This window comes from Sander vitreus, chromosome 8 (genome assembly GCF_031162955.1).
Source record: "Sander vitreus isolate 19-12246 chromosome 8, sanVit1, whole genome shotgun sequence".
NCBI lineage: Eukaryota > Metazoa > Chordata > Actinopteri > Perciformes > Percidae > Sander > Sander vitreus.
The window spans coordinates 18,437,484-18,460,756 of NC_135862.1; the positions used below are offsets into that span (position 1 = coordinate 18,437,484).

Genomic DNA, 23,273 nt, shown 5'->3' on the forward strand with positions numbered 1-23,273 from the left:
TTCAGCTGAGAGGGCTTTGTCACCAGCATTAAAATCCAATCATCCACTGGCACCTCTGTCATGTTACTTCTAGCTTCCACTTCCTGGGTTTTACCGTGAAATTAAGTCGCCTCTTGCAGAAGTCACTGTAGTAACGTGCAATAATAAAAGCAAAGGGAAGGAATGGCCTCGCAACATTTGATTCCACTGATGTGAGCAATGATGGTCAAAGTGTTCAAATGAAGAAAACCTTGTGATAAAGATACTGGAGCTGCTGAACTGTGTAGTGACGTTCTATTAAATCCGTCATGGTAAAGACATTGAATCTCATCAAACTGCACTTTGATCTACTCCACTTTGATATTTCAATGAAAAGCAAAGGAACTAATTTGATTAATAGATTGAGCATTTTGAGTCGTCAGCTGATTAGAATCAAGGTGAATTTAAGCACACTGTACTCTGTCTCATGCATCATCTAGATACGTTGTTTCATGCCAATAATTGCTCAGGGGCCTGCCATCAGATAATCTGAATCTCAAATTAATTTTAATCTCACCTTCTTCCATGAGACTGATTTAAATTTGCACCTCACTCTGCGTTTGTGTCTTATTATCTGCAAGCGAGGGAAATCGCTGTGAGGCACATTCACTGGACTCACTGGCATCTGTTGTGCTTGTTGTGTCACAGTGGACTTACTATGAAACGCTCTTTGAGATGCTAAAACAAGAAATTCATTTAAAAAAGCACTTTATTGTGGAAAAAATGTCAAGGTCAACCACTTTTAGTCTGACACGGCTTTAGCATTTTTTATCATTTCAAAAAGACAAGATAGGTGAATTCCAAACATGCGTTCTGCATCAGCATGTCTTTGATAATTCAGTGAAGGCATGATTTCTTTCCTTCACCAACCATCCAATCGCACACAAGCTCCCTATCAGTGCTTCCTGAGGTAATTCACTCGCCCAGTTTCATAGTTCAATGGTTTGTACAGCACAGACAAGCCCTCCAAACCTGTGAGACCAAAACCTGTCAATTGTCCTGAAACTCCGATACTGTCACTGACTGTACCAATCAAAAGTTGATAATGACAAAGAGAGGCATTGAAAGAGTGCAGGGACAACGGGAGAGTGGCAAGGTCAGGAAGTATTGGATATCCTTCAAATTGGTGAGATGTCCTGCTGACGTGATGTAAAATGTGAAGCCACAGCAGAGGATCAAAGAGTGTCAGAGTGGACACAACATTAAAATGTTATCTGAGGACCTGACATAGAAGTGATGGAGCCCTACACTGACCAACCGAGAAAGGCTCCATTTCTTTACGAGTCATGACAAGGAGCAAATGGAGCAATGCTCCAAGACAAGACGGTTCTCTGTTCCTTCTCCACAAGGCTGAAAGAGCACAATATTCATCCTTGCTGACAGTTAAATAATAGATGTACCAATAGATGTACCAAAAAAATTTAATTTTCCTCCTGAACTCCATCATGCTCATACAACTATGAACTCAAAATCTGAAGAAAACGGATTACCCTGCCTGCATGTCAGCATGAGGCATACTAACATGAGTGACAAGAAGATATACATTTTCTGTGGTGTATTTGTGAAGATCGCAAAATTTATGGAGTACTGAGGAGAGGTCTTGAGGGTTGTTGTGTCATATTAAGAACTCTCATAAAAAATTGAGTGTGTAAAAACAAGAAAGGAAAGGCTATATGATTGTTTTTTTCTGTGCCAATAGGCATCATGAATCTGACCACAGAGTAAGAAAAGAGAAATGCAGCAAACAGAGACTGCTGCATTTACGAATAAACAAGGGTAAGTAAAGGAAAACTTTCTTTGGTGTACCATAAATCTATATTATTGATGAAACAAATGCAAATCTGTTTTGTGTTCTTGGTCAGCATGTTGAAATATTAAGCACATTCTGTATTTATCTATCTCCACCATAAACAGACTGTTAAATAAAATTGTGTAATGCCAGAGAGACTGACAGCATCACTGGTGGGTATCACCCTGCAGGAATTTTTCAATGCAGTGGCACGGCTACAGTATGTACCACTGCAATACAATCCTTGGGGGAGATACACCACAAGGTTTCAAGAATCAGAAGCACAATAAATGAACGTGATCTCCAACATGATCCCTAAACACCACGTATCATTCCTGATGTTCTGCACTGCATCTCTGGCTGCAGCCCGTCCAAATCCATCCAAAACGCTACCTCTCTTGGGTTTGGACACCAAAGACTGATGGGATTAAGAGTGTGTGGGCTGATAGGACTCTGCTCTGATGCTATCCCTCAGATATACATCATTATAGAGGGGGGAATCCCACAGGCACTGGGATTAGCCTGCTAGATTTTCACTGCAGGTGATAAGGGAATGAAGGAGAGGCTGGCAGAACTACACAACATAATGGGGAGATGGGAAAGCAGAGATAGGAGGAAGCCTATGACTGCACTGCCTGGTGTAATACGTGTGGTAGGAAAAACAGAGCACTCAAGTATGAGCAACTGCGAACAATAGCTACAGGGACGGACAACTTTGAGATAGGTGAACAGACTACAGTGCTCTGACTGGATGTTGAAATGCAGTAAAATGAAGGCCAGAGCAGATGTAAGAGATTTGTTTTCATGCTTTCCCCAGTCCAACGGAGATTCAGTCTTTGCAGATTTGTAAAAGGCGATGGGTAGAGCTGAAGGTTAGCATGTGAAGTTCAAGGAAACAGCCCTAGCATGCACGGCTACATGCCAGTTGGTGTTAATGCTTTGTAAATGAAGACTTTGTGATGCAGCAGTGTCAATGTCGCTTTGATCTTCCAGCTGGAGGTTCATCGTCTAGTCTCAGGAACTATACAGAACCAATAAAGGCCAGTTAAATTCCTCTTTTTTTTTGCACACACAGATAAACCCTATAGAATAATCCCTTACGTATAGCTTTGGCAAAGGCACCTCATCTCTCTCTCGCTCACATATCAAACATGTATTCCCTCAGCCCTCCAAATCCCAGCTTAACCCTCACCCCGCGAAACCAGGCGGCTAGTTATCACCGCAGCTTTGACATTAGCATGCACGCCCTCTCTCATTTGGGAGATCTTCTTAAGAGTCAGAGATGATAAAAAGCTTTCCTCTCTACCGCTCTTCCATTCTTGACTTTGACTCACCCTTCCTCTGCCTGGACCTGTCTGCCTCTAACTATGAGATGGAGATGAAACGCTTCATTCTCTTTCTTTTTCTCCTCCTTTTCTATTATCTTGCAGTGCTAGCACAGCCCTGCTTGACATTTTTCTTTTCTTCTGCTCTTCTCTAGTCTCTCAGTCTACTGTACACCTGCTGACACTTAAGAAACAACTGCTGTCCTATGCAAAAAAACAGCCCTATTCCACAATTTCTTGTGGCAATTTCTTTTAATTACAAGATGAGTGGCTGTTCTGTATTAATATAAGTTTTTTACAAGGGTTAAGTATCCACATGGACCCATAAAATACTGTAGTATGCTATCCTGCGCAGAGTAGATGTGAGAGCAATAATTTGTGTGCGTCAGGGGGAGGTCTGGATGATGCAAGTCTTCGATCAGTCAGGACATGATGAAACTAGGTAAACTGAGTCAAGCATTGCTCACAGTCTAATTTGTCATTCCATGTTTAGATTTCTGCCATCCTCCTTACATTAGTTTAGAAAGCCAGGGGCTAAAAATATGTTCCCATAACGTCAGTATAATACTTTGATAATGCATTTACACTGCTTCGTGGCTGAATGGGGAGGGCAAAGGAACATGAAAGAGGGGTTGAAAGCACGAAGGGGCGCCAGAGTTATGGATTATGAGAGAACGTGATAATAAAATGAAATCATCAGACACTCAAGCGATTATGCTAATGAACTCATTCCGTATTCATCATAGATTAATCGGTACGCGGGTGAGAGAGTGGTGGCATTATCTTGAACACAGAAAGCTTTGATCAAGCAGGTGGCAAGTTACCTCACATGAGGTGGGATTAAAGGTGAAATCACTGGCATTTATAGATGACCAATAAGAAAAACATCTGTGTTAATAGCAGCATTAGTTATGTATGACACCTCTCCTGAGTGAGAACATAGTCTCGTCTGTGAAAGAAGCTCACGCACGCTATAGATAAATAAAACTAACAGTGTAAATAAAAGTATATATAAAAGTGTAACCCTTGTGTTGTCTTATGCTGTCCACCATGCACTTGTTGTTTTGCCGGTTTATGAAGCATATGGTTTAAATGATCACCCAATTCTTTGCAACATCTTCTAGCCAACTTCATTCCAATTTATCACCACTAGTTTTACCCTTATTTTTTGGAATTCATAAACCTCATTTATATGAAATTGTACCTAATTTTGGCACACTGCAGTAATATGTTAGGATTTGATGTGGGGATTTGATTATAGCTTTGTTTTCTGAGTCAGAGCTACTGATTGACAGCGAGGAGTGAAGTCATCACCATGTTGCAATTTAAGCTAGTTGTGAACACAATTCTAACTTTGGGATGTTCTTACTTTTCATTCTCAAAGAGGCACCTTGGCTATTTTACAAGATCAGTTTACTCGTCACAACATGCAACATGCAACATGCTCCACAAACTTCATCACAGTTTCCTAAGGTCCAATGTGACTTCTTCAAATCTCAAAAATATTGAGTTTACCATAATGTTGTTTTTGTTTTGTATTCTGCAATGTTCCTCCTCACCATGGACCAAACTGGCCTACTGGCGCATGCTGTACATAAGGATCAATGCAAATGATCAACTAGTATCAACCACATGAGATTTCACAGTGACCCCTGTGACCTTTTGTTGTGTGGTCAGGTGATGGAGGAGAGGAAAAACGTGAAAGTTCTTGCGGATTAGTGCCTCTGCATTGGAAAGGGGAACTGGTCCAGGAGCCTCATTACACTGACAGCAGATTAGTGCTCCGCAGTGCCAGAGCAGACGGTGCAAGATTAACTTTGATGTGCGATTCCACACAGAGCAGCCGCTGGATATCAGCTCCCTCCACCAAATGGCCTCTTAACTCTGAGTTTGCAGCGTGTGCATTCAGCAACAGTATCTAAAAATCTGCTTTTTTAACAGCCACAGAACAGTCCCTGGATTCTGGACCCAGTGAATTTGTGCTCTTGGTAATATAACATTTACATGGTGTTTAATTCAAATGTGCCAGTTTTAGCATTTAGAGCAGTATTTACTGATTATTTTCAGTACCGATTCATCTATTGAGTGCCAATTTTAATTAAAGGGGCACTCCACCAACTTTACACATGAAGATTAGTTTCCTCATGATGAGGAGTACTCAGCTTGTAAAAAAACACCATATGGTATGATGGCTTCTGTGGCTCTGGAGGAGCTTTCTCAAGACTAAGAGATATGATGCTGTCATAGTGGTGTCATCAGGGTTATCTGTGCATGGAGTCTTTCAATTTAAACCACACGTCCTGATTTACAAACTAGAAGTGTGGAGTCTCAAAGAAGTGGGCATTCACCAGTCAGGGAAGGTTTTTGTTTTTTGTCTCTCACTTGCCAACACTTATATGGAAATGCCACAATAAATTGTGGAAGTACCCCTTAAATCTGTTAACTGTTTTAACTATTAAATGTAAATATCATAATTGAAAATGCCCATCACCAGACCTGATGTCTGATGTCTTGACCAACAGTTCAAAAGTGAAAGGTTATTTAATTGCGAATTATAGAAGCCAAAGAAAAGCAGCACTTCCTCTCATTTGAGAAGATGGAACCTGTGAATGCTTTGATATCAAAACTACTGAGCTTGCGTGCCAACAGATTAATCTGTCAGACAGCTGAGCAAACTCCATCCACTGATGAAGAAAAAAGCTTAAGTAGTAAGTGGACATCATATGGAATTGTTTAGTCAAACTACTATTCCCAAAGTCAAAAATTAACTTTCATGATTGCTTGACTATCATTCTGCAGTCTCTGGGCAGGTCAATGTCACTATAAAAGCTTAAAAAAGACTTAAGGTAAGCAAACAAAGTAATGCCCAGCAGTCCAAATATATAGGATAATACATGCTATGGGGAAAGGATCGATTTTCTTCATGCTCAACACCAGAAAACTTTTAGATTCTGTTTAAGTTGCAACTTTAAATTGTCTACATCAGCTTTTTACACCAAACAGCTGCAGCCCCTCATCTTCTTGTTTTCTTCCTGTAAATGCAAAACTACACTCTCATGCAGGTATACAGTAATGCATCGCATGGGATACTGTACAGAAAGTAGATACAGAACTCAACACAGAAATGGCCTCAGATTATTTGTCATACCAGTGAAATATACATTTTAAATTCCTCAGTCCTGTCTTTGAAACAAACATCAAAGTGTAAATTCCAGCCGTTTAAAAAAAAAAAAACAGCTGCAAGTTCAAAGGAACACTTTAAAATCTCACAGTGAAGCTGAGGGGAATGGCAGAGGTTGGGATGAGACAGAAAGATTTGTGAAGCGTAAAAATGTACTGAGCGCTCTCTCAGAGAGTGTGGACAGCAGCCAGGCTGGCGACAGCAGCGAGCCCAGATAACAACGAGTACCAGGAACCAGCGAGAACCTGTGGGGAAGTATTGGGAAGAGCAGCATCTCTGCCAACAGCTGCTGACTGGCCCCTAGGGCAGAGTAGAGCTGCTAGCTGCAGCCATATCCACCATCTCCCCACCTGCACCACGCTACTTCATGGGCATGGGGACATCATTACTTTTCCCATTTCACTCCACGAGACTTCTCCTGTCAAATCAAAAAATGACACGAAAAATAATAACTCAGGGCCATGGGCGGAACAACACAACCGAAAGGTCATTTTGCCGATGAAAATTGGTCTTGCATCCACACAATCTATCAGTCATCAACGGGCCTATATAGCTATGTCTGCTTGCACAGCAGGGCTAGCTGAAGCCTGAATTAAACTGAGCCTGGGCCAGCAGGAGAAAGTGTGCACTTAATGACATAACTCCCATTATTTATAACGTTTTTGTCACTGCAAAGAACAGGTCACCTGATGAATAATGATGTTACAGTAACACTCTGAAGTTAGGCGGTGTAAAGGCACAGCTTTGGCTCAACCACAGACAGCACATTCGAATGTACCGTTAACAATCGTGACTGAATGAAGGTTATTCATTTTAATCACACTACAGCACGCCCTCCCTCCCACTATCCCTGGGGATTGCTATATTTAAGCACTTTTTCATTTCTTCTCCTTTTTTTGGTCTTGGCTGATGGCAAGGCAATTGCTTTGTGGGACGTCTGCCCTTGAAGAATCAGACAACAGAACGAGATATTTTTACATACTGTAGATGTGGAGTGAGAACAAGTTGTATCAAATTCAACGCGTTCCCCTTTGACTGTGTAGTGTTAAGAAATCAAATCACAGGTACTTTTTTCCAGCCTGCTTTCTAGCTTTTATTTCTCTCTTTGTTAAATGTGTCCCCTCTAAAACAGATATGATGTTGGTTTTGTACCTATACTCTAAGATTAGCAGTCTTTCCTGAGGGAGAGAGAAAAAGTTGGAACATTTGTCTCCCATCTCTCCCATTCATTCGCCCGCTTTCTAATTGGACTTCTCCATCTGTTGAGGTCTACAAATTGTCTTCTGGGGATGCTAAAGCTAAAACATCCTATCAAACACAGAAATACTTCAGGGACATACTTCTTGGAGCGCTGCCATACCAGGCACTGAAAGAGTAGTCTCTGTGTGTGTGTGTGTGTGTGTGTGTGTGTGTGTGTGTGTGTGTGTGTGTGTGTGTGTGTGTGTGTGTGTGTGTGTGTGTGTGTGTGTGTGTGTGTGTGTGTGTGTGTGTGTGTGTGTGTGTGTATTTGCCTGTGTGTTGTAGCCTATAAACAGATGTCCAGCAGCATACAGCTTGGAGATAAGTAGATATATACGCTGAACCCTGATTTGAAGCTGGCAGGATTGGCTGCTTGGAAAATGAATCTACCAAACAGCAGATCTGTCGGTATTGAGTGACATACTTTAATAAGAATTATTTCACAAGATGACAAGGTTCCCAAAATAAAATGTCAGTAGTATCGACTGTATGTCTCGTTCACATCTGATAAATGTTTCTCCTCTGCAGTCCCCAAAGACAATATTTTAAAATTTTGGCAAGTTTTTGGATTATCTTCCAATTCTTACTTGGAGTCGTTAATGATATGAGAAATTGTGTTCCCCACACTTATCTCTTTACATCCCATTGACTGGGAGTTGAATACTCAGGAGTGAGCAGTGGGACGTATGACAGTGTATTTGTGGTGATGATTACAGCCCATTAACTTTGATGGATGCCATTTCATGGAAAAGACATTGGGGGGTGGAATGGCGGAGACGCAGCTTGTTTTCTCTCACCAGCATGTGTACACAAAAGGTTAACGGTAGCAAAGTCCATGCAAAATGGAATTTTGCATCTGAATGAGACTTCTTCACCTTTGGAGGTAATTGAATGTCACATTAGAGAAGCTGATCTGTCTACCAGGAAGCTCAGGCAGGATTCCCTTGTGACCTCCAGAGGACAGCAAGGACCCGAGGATCAAACATCACCACACATGCTAACAGCATTTACATCATATATGTACATAGTGTGTGTTTCCTTGCATGTGCAAGTAAATGAGACTAAGCTGGATCTGGAATTGACTGCAGTGCCTGGCTTTATTAATGCTAACTGTCTGAGCTGCTTTCTTCACTCTCAACTCGCTTGCTTGTCTTTGCTTTTCGACCCAATTGTGTGGCTTATAGTCATAATGAGACACACTCCATTTGTCTGTGGCCGTTATGTAAAGATAAAGCTATGCCAGAAATCTAACTCTTAAGCTCCCCCACAGGGATTACGCACAATTGGCTAAAGAGAAAAATACAAATAATAATCAACTGTTTACGGTTTTCCACTAATACCTTTAAAAAGAAGGGAAAATCCCCACATGGAATGCAATCCTTAAGCAGTTGAGATACTCCTCTGTAGGACGGCTACAGACACAGGCAGGAAATCCTTTAGATGGGAGTCAAACCCACACTTCAATAACACCTCAGTAAACATATCAATCTACAGTAACTATCATCTATCCCATTCTAAATAAAGCTTTTTTGAAAAACAATGTTGCCATTTTTAAGTCAATGAAATCCCACCATTACAGCATTAGAAGGCATTGACAGGATAAGGATTCATCATTTCAAGACTTCAATATGCTTACCTGGTGTGACCTTGCTAGTTGGTAGCCTAACTTCCTCACTTGTAGTGTGTATTCACTACCTGCATATAGGCTTTAAAAGAAATACCTGAACCGAATACACAAATTATTTTGCATAAATTACTTTTACATTCTCACAAGTATGGCTTGGGAGGATCTGGCCAGTACTGGAAGAAGTCTCAGGTTCTTTTCTTAAGTCAAAGTAGTAATACTTTAATGGAAAATACTCTGTACAAGTAAAAGTTAATTCAAATGGTTGCTTCAGGGGTGACCTCTAGCTCACCCAGTAAGTGTGTTTGCCCCATGTTGGCTGAGTCCTACAGCGGTGAAGGGTTTGAATCTGACCTGCTGTCCTTTGCTGCGTGTCATCCCCCATCTCTCTCCCATTTCCATATCTATCTGCTTTCAAATAAATGCAATTTATTAAAAGAAATTCAGAATGTCCCCTTTCAATTTTTTTATTATCATGCATTCATGTGTAAACAGTATTTTAACAATGCTGGTTAATGTGAGCCTAATTCTAACTATTGTATGCACTGCTGGGGTATTTTAATGTAGACTAGTGTATCATATTTTATTTCTTGATCAAATGTTTTGTATGTAAAATCTAAATCTCCAAAATAACTACAGCTGTCAAATAATTGTTGTGGAGTAAAAAGTCAAATATTTCCTTCTAAAATTTAGTGGGGTCAAAGTATAAAGCAACATAAATAATATAAATACTTCAAAATTGTACTTAAGTACAATTCTTGGGTAAATAGAGTATAATAATAAAATAATGTACTTTCCACCACATGATAAAACTGGAAAGCTACAAAACAATGAAAGCAAATTGTCCTGAACTGAGCATCTTTTAGCAGTGATATAATATGATCTGTGATAGCACACTCAAATGTGAAAGTCATCCAGTGTGATGGTAGAGCAAGACGTAGTAGGTCTTACCATTTTTAGACTGGTTGTACAGTTACCTTGACAGACTGTCACTACTACTAGTCTCGCTTTGCCACACCATCCACACGCTGTGGAGTGGAGAAGGTTCTAGTCCACATAACATTCTGGGATGGGAGAAAAACGTGCAAGAGAAAACTCAGATTGGACAGATAGTCTAGCTAGCTGTCTAAATTTACCCTACAGAGATCTGAGGACCATAGTCATCATAAATCCACCGGCGATGAAGAAGCGGAAGGAAACGAACATACATGCATCTGGCGGTATTTCCTGCGGCACCGGAGCAATCCCGGAAGTGGAACATCAAGGATATAGACTACTACTACTACTACTACTACTACTGACAGTCCAGGTCTGTGAGGCTGTACTCAGGCACAGGGATGCTTTGAGCTAAATGCAAATATCAGCATTCTAACATGGTCACAATGTTAGATTGTTGATTTTAGCAGGTATAATGTTCACCATATTCACCATCTTAGTTTAGTGTGTTATCATGCAAACATCTGCTAATTCGCACTAAATACAAAGTACAGGTATTTGGTCATAAACCAAAGAATTGGACAAATTAAAATTTTGACCGGTTGATGCCACTTGATGAAACATTAATGGAGTTCTTACAACTCATCCTGAGGGGAACATGAAGGTCTGTACAAACTTTCAAGGCAAGCCATCCAACAGTTCCAAAACTTCAAATGTCAACCTCATGGTGGCACTAGAGGAAAAGTCAGGGGATTACCAAAGTCAGGCGGCGTCATCCTCTCTGAACCATAAATATCTGTACAAAATGTCATGGAAATCCATCCAATAGTTGTGGAGATATTTCAGTCTGGATCAAAGTGGTGGGCCAACCAGCCGACAGACAAACATTACCATTCATAGAACCATGCTGCTAGTGTGGCTAAAAAAAAACAACTGCTGTCTGTTTATGCAGAAACCCTGAAAAATACTATAGTTTATCACCGTCGTAGTAAATTACGCTGAAATACAGACAAAAGACAGACACTGATATGTGAAGCCTTCAACCTGCCTTGTGGCTGCTCTGAATTTACAGGTGGCGGGCACAATAAAAGCATCATCACCATTTCCCTTAGTGAAGATTTAATGCTCAATCCCTGGTGAGACTGGCAGTGAAGTGTTGATTTAACACTGTGGTAATTCTTTAAGACCATAGTTTGTGGTAATTCAGTTACATCATATGGTTGTGTGTGATTGACATTTTGAATACCTCCATAACAAGAACCAAAAGCTAAAAAAAGAGCACTTTTCACAAGCAGGTAGTTATTGCAGGGCCATTGTATTGGAATGATTTATATTGTACAGGCTGTATTGTGTCCACCACCAATATACAGTAGCATATGATAGTAACTGTAATAATAGCAACTGATAGTTGTAATGATGATTGATAGCAGAATAATAACAGATATATTTATATATATCTCTACAAAGTCTATTGCACTTCATTGATCTATTGAGTGCTAGTTTTAATTAAAGGGGCACTCCACCAACTTTACACATGAAGATTAGTTTCCTCATGATGAGGAGTACTCAGCTTGTAAAAAAACACCATATGGTATGATGTCTTCTGTGGCTCTGGAGGAGCTTTCTCAAGACTAAGAGATATGATGCTGTCATAGTGGTGTCATCAGGGTTATCTGTGCATGGAGTCTTTAAATTTAAACCACCAGATATATTTATATGTATCTCTACAAAGTATATTGCACTTGCATTAGATTAGCAGAACTGGTCAGCTGAACGTGTCTGAAGGTCTGAACTTGACGTAACATAATAGCACTATATGATCGCCAATTAATATGTCATGAATCCATCTGAGACCGCATGAAGACAGGTAAAGAAGAGGAAAATATCAAGAAAGGCTGATACACCTGTACGTAAGAAATAACTTTGAGGTGAAAGAGAATAATATAGCCCTGGAGCACATGCCCTGTTTAGTTTCTGTTTGACCAAATGGCCTACATTAAGTGATATATTTAGCTATTAATAGAAGCTGGGGCAGACAGGAAACAGCTGCCATGCGTCAGGGTGACAGGCTGACATCCCTCATCTCAGCAGGACCTCCCTGCCAGGCAGGCAGGAGGAAGCTCTTTATACCTCAACTGAAATGGGACATAGCCTCTTATCATTCAGACTGCATACAGAAACTAATATTCTATGGAGCCTGTGGCAAAGACTCAACATTGAAACTGGGTTAACAGTGGCATGTATGCGCAGCTCAACTTGAAGCCACACTTGTGTGCTTTACAACGATCTGTATTCTGCCTTACAGTGAATGCTATGGATTTCATTCAAGTGGGATCAGTATTGATCATAAGGAGCTTTTATTGTAGTATCCTGGCGCTGTAAACTGGCACAAGATGCCTCAGCTCTGACAAAAATGAGACGGTTCATCAGTGAAACCAAGCTTTAAGCTGACAAACAGGGTGAATCAATATTCATGACTTTGCTGTGAAGCTGTTCACGTTGACATATTATGAATGGGCTGTAAACCAAATTTCAATTAATGTGTTCACATCAAAGTTTCACTGCTCTCTCTGAAACTGATGGCAAGCTATGCCTTCTGTTTGTCTTTGGTGCATGAAAGTCTATATTGATTTCAACGCTCTCACAGGATACGAGAGAGTAACTGGTGTTAACATTACACACTATCATACAATGAAAGTGTGTCGCAGTGAATTAAATGTATGCTACACATTTAAGTGTACAGACTTTAAAACTAAGGAAACTGACAAGGTAAAGGATTTATCTCATTTCACCCCAGTTTATGTTTTGCTGATAGGTTTGAAAAACAGCACAACTTTCATTTTAAAGCCTTATCTAGTGATATCACTCTTCAGATGAAGTGTCAGACCAGCAGAAGTTACATCACTCTTTGAATTCTTTTTAGTTCCCACAGCACACTGACGATTGCTGTTAGCTACAATCTCTGCTGATCACAGATGTTGGCTTGTTGGCTGAGGGGCGTTTTTGATAAAGAGACAAATGTCAGGGGGAGGGATACTCACAGTCTGGCATTATAAAAGCTGGCACCGTTTCAAGATATTGTGTTTTGCTATGCTGTCCCATGCGCCTGAGAGAGAAAATCAGTGCAAAGTGAAATTCACCCCTCCCAAACTCCTTACATTGACAGTTTGGACTATCATCACTTTCCTCATAACTTTTGTTCCCACATCTGTACTGCATAAATGGATTTCGAGGTCAGAAAGGGGGCAAAGGCTGTATTGAGTCTGGGAAATGCAGCATTATGAATGCTAGGTCAATGTTTACCATAGTGACAGTGGCATCTAAAAATAAAAGAACAACTGTTTCTCCCTCAACCAGCACTCATAACATTCCAATGCGGGGAGTAGCATAATGTTCAGGCATAGCGGACATTAAAATGTCTGCCTGTTCTTTGTATGCCGATTAGCTCAAGTGTAACACAGAAGTAACAAATGCAAGGCCAGTGACTTGCATATGTTTAACTCTACAAGTTGTTTTTTTTCTAATGCTAATGTGACCGTGTGGGAATTATTCATATGAATTCATTCCTCTGTTGTTTCAACACCATGTTGAGTTGATAATTAGTTGTCTGACCTTACAGGGAAACCCTAAACCTTGAAAATGTAAACAGGTAAGTGTGACTACAGTATTTCTCTCCAAGGAAACTTTTAGTGGCTGAACTTGAACTTATAAAACGGGTTTCTGCAATATGTGAAAATGTTGTATTGAAAGTGAGGCCTGACTAAAATGAAAGACATGAGATGACACAATAGAATAAAGAATAACCTTCACATTAATAAGAGGGAGAGCACTCAATCCCTATTTGACAATGCTCTGATAAGGGTTTGGATAGGTTTTATAGAAACATTGTGGTTTGGGTTAAAACGACTACTTATTTAAGATTAGGAAACAATCGTGGTCATGGTTAAAAAAAAAGTGTTGACCCATTAATCCATCCCAACCTCCTCCCTATGTGAATTTTGTCAGCCTATGATAGTCACATGACTTCCTCTGTTTCTCCTGTCATAATTACTATAGGGGCCAGAGGGCTTTGTCACGCAAACATAAATGTATATTGTTTTGGGGCACTTGCTGAAACGACTAATGCTAGGAAGCTAAAGCAAGTATGTGGTTAGCTTAGCTTAGCATAAAGACTGGAAACAAGGGAAACAGCTAACCTGGCTCTGTCCAAAGGTCACAAAATCTGCCTACTAGCACCTCGAAAGCTGACTAATGTTTGTTAATCTGTACAAAAACTGTAAAAATGTACGAAAGGTTAAAACGATTTCTTGGCCGGATGCAGTGACTAATAGGACGCCAGGAAACGAAACAAGCAAATGAAAAAAAATTTTTTCCATATTGACAACAGGTAGGTGGCATTAAGAAAATAAAAAATAAAATGGACACTGCAAACAAATAGACACAATCAAATCAAGAAACTCATTCACTAACTTGACACATAATTTATATAAAGAAAAGTGCCGCAAATGAAAAAAAAACAATTACCCCTTGTTAGTCTGCCATCATCTAGGGGCAGAGGGGTTGTTTAGTTGAATATGTTGGTCTAGTCTGCTTGACTCATTGATCCTTTATCTAACTGAAGTTTGACCCCGACCATGGCCCTGAAATATCAGTATTCTAAATGTGTATTGAGAAATCCATGGCGTTGTTTGTGGTGCTGAAATAGCAGACAGATTTGTAATTGCGACTTTTTCTCTGAGTCCCTTCTGCCAAATTCATCTTAGATTTATAATATTCTTTAAACTATATAGCTAGAGGGGTGGTATTAAAAAAATACAGAACCAAAAGAGTCGTTCATGGGGCGGTTCGCATGTAGGGAGTTAAAAATTAACAAATCGCCTACTGATGCAAGGTGTTTAGCATATTTCTCCACTAATATTTGAATCATGATATCACAGTATTTAAACTAAAATAAATATAATTCTTGTGTTTGTCAGTTTTTAGTTATTTGGAAAGACATCACCTTTGTTGTGTTTCTGTATTTGCAATTGCAATGTGCATTTCTGTATGTTGTGTATGTATTGTAGAGTGGTAAAGATATTTTGAGGCATTGTGCTGTAGGGGTGGGTGCATCGATACCTACAGGATTGAGAATACCGACAGTCTTACTCTGGGTATCAATACTTGCATAAATAAGATTGATACAAAAAGAAAACTGAATAAACACTCTTATTAATGCATAGACTCTTTGATTCTCTGCTGTTGTTGTGTGCATGCACATGGTGAACAATTTGTTAGCTTATAGAATTCACACAGCACAGGTTTTTATTTACCATTAAAAACTGATGGAAATATATTCAGAAGTAGCTTATTAATGACGATATGATGATAATGTTCACCTCATAAATGATGACACGTGGTCCTCCCCTACATGAAATTACATTACCACCTTTAATAATGAAAGGTCTCAGATTTCGATATCAGTGATTCTGGCCCTGGTATTACTTGGTATTTGATTGAAACCAAATTTTGTGGTGTCACCCACAGTGTCTCTCTCAGTCACCATAGCATAGCCTGTGTAGACAATTAAAACAGTATGCACCTGTGTCAATGGAGACTAATAATAATGATGATAATAATAATAATAATAATAATACATGTTTAGAATAACAAACTCAGCATATAGTCTGACAGTAATTTTTGTAGATTACATTTATTGTGATCCTGACATGACAATTGCATGGATCTAATGCTAAGCACAGTGTTATCCACTTAGAATACTGTTGTACATTTCAACAAAGTGATGAGGAGGCATTATGTGTGGCTGCATACCAATCTCCATGCCCGGACAAGCCATTTTCATCTGTATGTAAATGCTGAGTATGTAAATAAGCCACGCAGCACCAGAGGAGAAGATAGCTGTTGGGCTTGGGTTTATCATTTGCACACCATTTGATCCACTGATCTCATGGCATACACTTTACATTCAGTATCTTTTACAACATATCAACTTTCAAGATAGGACACAGTCACATAATAGGCAATTTTTCCCCATTTCATTCATTCTCTCAAGCTGGGTCAGGGTATCTGGGCTGTTAGATTGGATGGAAGTGGAACCAGGCAGAGCGAATACTTTCTAACAACAATGAAATCGAGGTAATGTGTTTTCTCACATATCTCCTTATTTCCTAATGCAGTAATGCTGCATTCATTCAGAGTAACTTTAATCTTGTTCTGGAAAATTCCATTAATCTTTGAAGTTGCTTGCAATACAAAGAAGAAGGTGAAAATACTGAGCAGTGGAAATAACACTGATAATATATTGTATGTCCTCACACTACGTTACCCTGACCCAAGTGCAGAACATGCCAGTCTATTTCCCTGATTAATGCAGCACATTCAAAGTGAATTATTGAAAACCCCCCGCATGGAATGAGTGTTATTGGTGCTGCCTCGAAGACGGGTTGTCAAAGAAATCAAATCAAATGGAGGGACAGGCATTTTGTCCTTGCCATATAGATTATTTATCAATCTGACCATCCGCAGTGACGCATGCCTGCTTTTAGAGTCAGTTCACACATACAGTATCCTCACATCAACCTGGCCATAACCTGTTTTTCAGTTCAGGGTTGACTGACCACAAATACATTTTCTTTTTGACATTGTATTATTCAATAAAAAAATATATGTACTACCATTAAAACGTTATTTAAGGTGAAAATGAAAGTCTTTGAAGTTTCTACCTATTATTAATATGATGTAATAAATCTGTAATATATGAATGCCTATAAAATGTTAATCAATCATTCAACTCACACCTCCACAACACCCTTTTAAATCTCTAGCTGCCAGTATGAAACTGTTTCAGTGTGATGAAAACAAAGAGAATAAAGAAGATGCAGGGGCTTGCATATTTTCAATTTAGCAGAAAGAAAGAGCATATCTGTTTGTTTTTTCACAGATTCTGTCTTTCACAATGATCATAATCTCCTCTGAGGAAGGCTGCCTGTTCCCGCCCTCACTTTTACTCTTTCATTTCGCAATCATTTGCATGGGCAGAAAATAGCTTGCACAGAACACATTTCAGTGCCAGGTTCCCCTCATTAAGTCACCTGTCACTTCAGGACCATTATACCAGCCTCATATTAGCATCACCTCTCCTCCCCAATAAAGCACCTGGAGAGGCACTCTGAGCCTGCAGGCTAATGGCAGCCTACACATCTCACATCAGCCACTTCTGCTTTACACAGTAATTCATCACATTGCTCATAATGGATTGCTGATTTTCATAATGTGCATAACATACACAATGCCAAGTGGTGTAATGTATTCTACTGAACACAAAAATTACACCCATTGCAGTACATAATCAAACGCACCAAATGTTCTCGCTGACTGTCGTGCTCAGAAGAAAAAAACAGAGTGAAAATCCTCTGCATTGGCTGCAAGGGGCATGAAAACGTATCCAACAACACAAGTACTATATCATCAAGAATGCATTCGTTATCTCATGGGTACAGAAACAGTAAAAGGCCCTCCAGATTGTTCTTGCACATTTCCATTACATTTGACATGTATTAAAGGGGTTGAACTTCAAAAAGATTTGCTCTGCACTATATCGAAGCATGAAGTTAATGCTTTGCATTGAAGGCTTTGATTGAAATGGGGTTGAGGTGTCAAAACTGGAAAGCAAGATAATGATTATACTTCTGGTGGTTTATAGGCCGACAGTGACCCTCATGTCTGTTAACCTCGTCTCCTCTGTCTTATAAATCCTATCCTGAGAGGTTTATAGGTCTCACTTGTCAGGCCTTTCCAGTCGTATTTGGTGGGTGGAGCTGTAGCACAGACATATGACATGGTGATAAATTCTGCATCTGTTGAGTGACTACAATGTACAGCCGTTTTTGTTGCACCACAGGACAATGCACATAGTAAATTTCATGACAAGCCAGTAATTTGAATAAGAGGCAGTGGCTGAAAGAAGGATATTGATATGACGATTGGGAGAAAAGTCTGTGTGTTTGAAAAAGAAATGTTTGTGTCGGATGCTAACGTCTATTATATCTATCAAAGGTAATGTCTGTTTGTGTCCAGAGGAACGTGTGTGCCTCTGTGCCACACTAAACCCTGTCCTCCCCACTCCTCTTCCCTTGTGGGTTGCGCTTGACTTCCACCGTTTTCACAGCTGCTCTCAGCAGTGCCCTCCATTACACCTTAAATCACTTAAAAGATCTGAAGCAACTAAAAAAATCCTCTGCAGCTAATTTACCCTGACTGTGTGGATCATCCAGAGAAAACAAGAGCAAGAAAACACTGCAACACCTGATTCCAGCCTGACAAATTGGAATGCTATCTTTATATTGAAATCTATTGCTGCCTTAAATGGACAGAATTAAATCAAGTCACAAAATTATACTCTCAGACATTAGTGCAGTTTTCAGAGATATTGCAAAACGCAATACCACGGATAAAAATCTCATATTTTACACCCAGTCACACAATTCTTGAAGATCTTGGCAGGAGCATTCTGACAGAGACAGATTCCTCTTTGTTAGGTTTCCGAAAGCAGCCACAGAGATTAGGCTCAATAAATAAAGAGGGATAAGTGGGTCTTGTCCTGTGTTTGGTGGCACAGAGCAGTAGACACACAGAGGCGTGACACGCAGCTGCACAGTGCTATTGATTCTCCGCTGGTCTCCAGGCACCCTTCCTTTTCATTCAGGCTGCCTGCCAAGTGCCTCTGAACAGGAGCCCCTGCTCTCCCAATGTCTGCACGTCTGCTTAAGCACAATCAATGGACCATCAGCGGGGAAGAGAACACATGCCACTGTCTTTACTTCCACAGGGTGTGAGTCAGGGAAATTGAAAATATATGTAGTGGAAAGGCATCATGATACCATGCAGGCATAAAGCATCATTGACTATCAGAATTAAATCAAATGCCTCAAATGGAGGTTACAGCCAGCAGCACCCCCGCTAGTCTTTAAAGAGCTTATTTGCGACCGAATGAAAATACTACCCCATTCATTTCTGACTTAAGTAACTATTTGTTAGACATGGATACATTTTTCTGTATGCTGAGATCTGAAACAAACCATAAGAATACCTCATTTCCCCTGATCAGACAAGCATTTGAAGGTTACTGGAGGAGAGTACAACAGATATTTCCCTCACTTCAGTGTGTTCAGCAGACAATGACAACCACAATTCAGCTCTACTGTAGGGTTGTATGTTTTTTTGAAAGCACAACTCAAGACAATGAAAAATCATGAGGAACCGACTTTGTCTTTCAGTGATGGGTATTCAGCCTCTCCATCGGTGGTCCACTATGCAGCATTCTGCACCACTGCAAGGCTTCAGTTCAGGTTGCAAATCTGTCAGCCTGGCTGTCATGATTCACAATGGAGTGACGGAAACGTCCCCATTACCAAGGACATTTCAGTTTTGTTCTCCCACGACAGAACATATTTTTCAAATCCATCTTAAGTAACACAAAGAGGATTACCAGCTCCCCAAAGATAAATAATGTACACTCTTACACAACTCATCTGTTATCTGCGCTTTGAATCTGAATAGAAAGCATGACCATTGCAGCATTACGTTTGAGCTGGCAGCTTCAATCACCGGATCGTGCATATCACTGATTATGCACTCATTGGTCATTTCGAGGGTGAGTGGTAGTTTGACTGGTATTGAGTGAGTGCACGAGGAAGCTTTGTATGCCATTAAGAAGACAGGAAATCCACTAACTCAGTGTCACCAGCTGCATGAGGGTTGATAGAGAGAGGTTGGCGTAGTGACAATGAACAATAACTATTATTATTACAATAATATTAAGAAGAAGATATGTTGCCTGCAGAGCTGAAGGGTAACCAGGTGTCTGCACCAATGCAAATATGAGGATCAGGGAGGATCCATATCAAACACATAAAAAAATCAAGAATATAATTCAGTTTGTTTGTATGAAGCATGAACATTCCTGTATCAGTTAAACCAAAAATAATACAGAAAAGTGTGCATCTAAACTTTATATTCACATAATTATGCCTGACACGTCTCAAGCACATACACAAGTACACACAGCCAGTGGCAATTTGTTTTGCAATGTTTGATCTGTGATGTTATGACTTTGAAATTAAAAGAGAACATTATTTCAATAGGACCTCATTTCTGTGTCATCAGTGAAGAGCAGCGCGTGAGGGCTAACATTGGCTGAGTGGCTGTTCAATTTCATACGTGCAGCAGCGAGTAAAGAAGCAACCAGGATATTTTTACATACAAATTAGAAACAGTCCGATTATTATTTCCCACTGTATAACTCAATAATAGTGCTTCAGTCAAACGCCACATTCACTTTATTTATTTGAGCAGATAAAAACCAAATGGCAGCCAGTCGGCTCATTGACAACTATTTTTCAGCACCTTGGAGAGTGCACTGCTCCAGAATGTGAGTGAATAATGAAATAATAATAATAATAATAATAATAATAGTAATAATAATAATAATAACCCACGCGAGCATCTCAGCAGTTGAGTGCGTTCATCAATACAAATTAATTTGATGAAATCGTTTTAATCACTTTTAATTATTTTATGCTACATCAGCACATAGTACAGCTGACGTTGTTCATGAGCATGAAATTAGCATTCAAATATTTACTATACCTCGTTAAAGGGAGAGAGAGCGGGAGAAGAATGAGAGGCAGAGAGGAGGAGGTGTAGGGAGGGGGAGGGTGTGTGTGTGTGTGTGTGTGTGTGTGTGTGTGTGTGTGTGTGTGTGTGTGTGTGTGTGTGTGTGTGTGTGTGTGTGTGTGTGTGTGTGCAGTCTATACATCTTGTAAACTACTGCCTTTAATTCAATCACTGCACATGTGTGGCCTGTAATGCGGTATGCAGGATCTTGGCCAGTTAGGAGCTTTTTTTGGTATCATGAGCTCTCATGTAACATGGAAATAAAAAATAAAAAGACCCCTCCACTGTCTGTTTATTGACCACAGTGTTTGTGTTCACTGCAGTAACCTTTCCAAAAGAGCCCGTCCAATAATGAACCTTGAAAACAGACAATGACAAGGCCTAACCTTCGGATAAGGGCTGCTTGTGAGGTGCAGGCTCATTGATAGGCAGTGAATGGAGCACAGAAGCCTCTATAAAACAGACCGCTCCTGCAATCATATTGGCTGAGCCGCACTCGAGGCCGTTAATATGCCCACTAGATGCACACCTGTGGCCGCACGATAATTAGTTCAAATAATGGCCGAAAATGTCTGATAATTAGGCTATACGCTGATTTACTACTCTTCAAGAATTAGAAAAATGTATTTTGAAATGAAATGAAATTGTGGATTAATACATGGTATTACTTTAATTAAACAATTTGACGACCTGTTTTGTACCGTGTTTCGCTATAAATATGGGTGTTTCATAGAGGCAATAAGCTGTTTCATGCGGAGATTAATGGTGAGTTAAAAAAGCTTATTAGATTTTATGGACTTACAATATGCAGCCACCTACCCCAGTGTTGTCATGGTGACAATGGTGTACCAAAACGCTGCGGGGATACTGGTGAACTTGCTGGCTGTGGAGCCCTTTTCTGCATAAAACATGACCGTTGCAAAAATAATGATGGCCATGGTGAGGGAGAATAGTAGGAAGCCCAGCTCGGAAGCGCAACTCTTCAAGGTGTAGCCCAGGATGCGCAGCCCCGCGGAGTGCCGGGAGAACTTGAAAATCCGAAAGACCCGGAAGACTCTCAGTGTGACGAAAGCACCGCTCACCTGGTCATTATCGGTCATGACCAGGCCAATGTAGTAAGGCATGATGGCGACCACGTCAATGACGCTCATCACACTCTTCATGAACTTGTACCGACTGGGAGCTGCTATTAGACGGAGGAGATACTCAACCGTGAATATCATGACGCACGCAGTGTCTAAACAAAAGAAGGCCAGTGCGTAACGGTCGCCACAGGACATCTCCTTTGACCTGTTGGGCAAAACCCCACACGGAACCGTCTCCACCACATTGGCCATCACTGATATGGCAATGAAGAAGCCTGTAACATAGTAGAAGACCAGAGCTAAGGTGCTGGTGTGAGGGTTTTCAAAAGCCCGCCACAGGAACTCCCGGTACGTGAGGTTCACCGGCGGTGCGTCATTGCTCATGTCCATCTCCTCGTCGTCTTGAAGCCTCTCTGCATTTTCGCGCCTCCGGTCCTTGTACTCCTCATAACAACAGTCACCAATGATTTCGGGGATTATACCAAAGAAAGCGAGCTCCTCGTCGTACGCTGCTATGCATTCCTGGCGCGGATAGTGTAGTTTCCCTGTGCGGAAAAAATTGAGGATATGTCTAAAGATGTCAGGGTCACGGTCGAAGAAGTACTCATTTGTCTCTTCGTGGAAAAAGAAGTCTCTCTCCGTGCTCCCCAGCAAAGTGTCCGGGTACCTCTCTAAAGTAGTTCGCCACGTCTGAAACTTGGTCCCACTCACGTTGAGGATGATGAGCCCGTCTTTGCCTTTCGTCTTTTCTTGCGGAGGGATGGGCATCGGGGTGCTCGCCACGGGCATCCATCCTATGGCCGCCGCTCGGGCGAATGGGAGCCATGCCGCTACACCTGCTGCCATGCTGGCCTATAGTGTTTAATACAACCCTGTTCCGGTTATTACAGTGCTATGGTTCAGAGATGAATTGCATCTGCAGGAAAAACAGCAGATAGAGACACTGGTGGTTAGGCTTCTGAAGCTCCAAGGCTAAACAAAATGTGAAGAAAACACACAAACCCATTTACTTATACTGCCACTGCGCTTAGCACTGTTGAGTATCACTCTCAAGCCTTTTCCTCATTGTAACTGTTCAGTTATGGAATTGCGGCAGAATATGAATTGGATTTCGAAAACGTCACGCATCAATAAGCAGATTGAAAGTAAAAGAAAACCACCCACCTTAGGAAAGGCTGCTATTTAAACTGCATCCACGGTGAGTTTTATAAAATACCTATCCTCGGAAGAGAATACTGCAGCCAGACGATAGAGGAAAAACAGTAGAATAACGTCGCATCAACAAGTTAAACAATTCGAGCAGCAGTTTCTCTGCAAAGTGGTCAGTCGTCCAAGTGCGATCTTTTTTCTCTCTTCTTTCCATCCGCAAGGCAACGGTACTCAGTTGCATGCGTTTTTCCTC

General features: G+C 40.6%; 1 protein-coding gene across 1 annotated transcript in view; it reads right to left on the bottom strand.

Moving 5' to 3' along the window:
* The window catches only part of LOC144521548 (A-type voltage-gated potassium channel KCND2-like), a 30,826-nt gene extending 8,109 nt beyond the window's left edge, over positions 1 to 22,717 (bottom strand). The window contains exon 1 of the mRNA XM_078256096.1: positions 21,606 to 22,717. Coding sequence (XP_078112222.1) covers positions 21,606 to 22,717 — 1,112 coding nt within the window. The remainder of the gene's footprint in view (positions 1 to 21,605) is intronic.
* Positions 22,718 to 23,273: the final 556 nt, after the last annotated feature.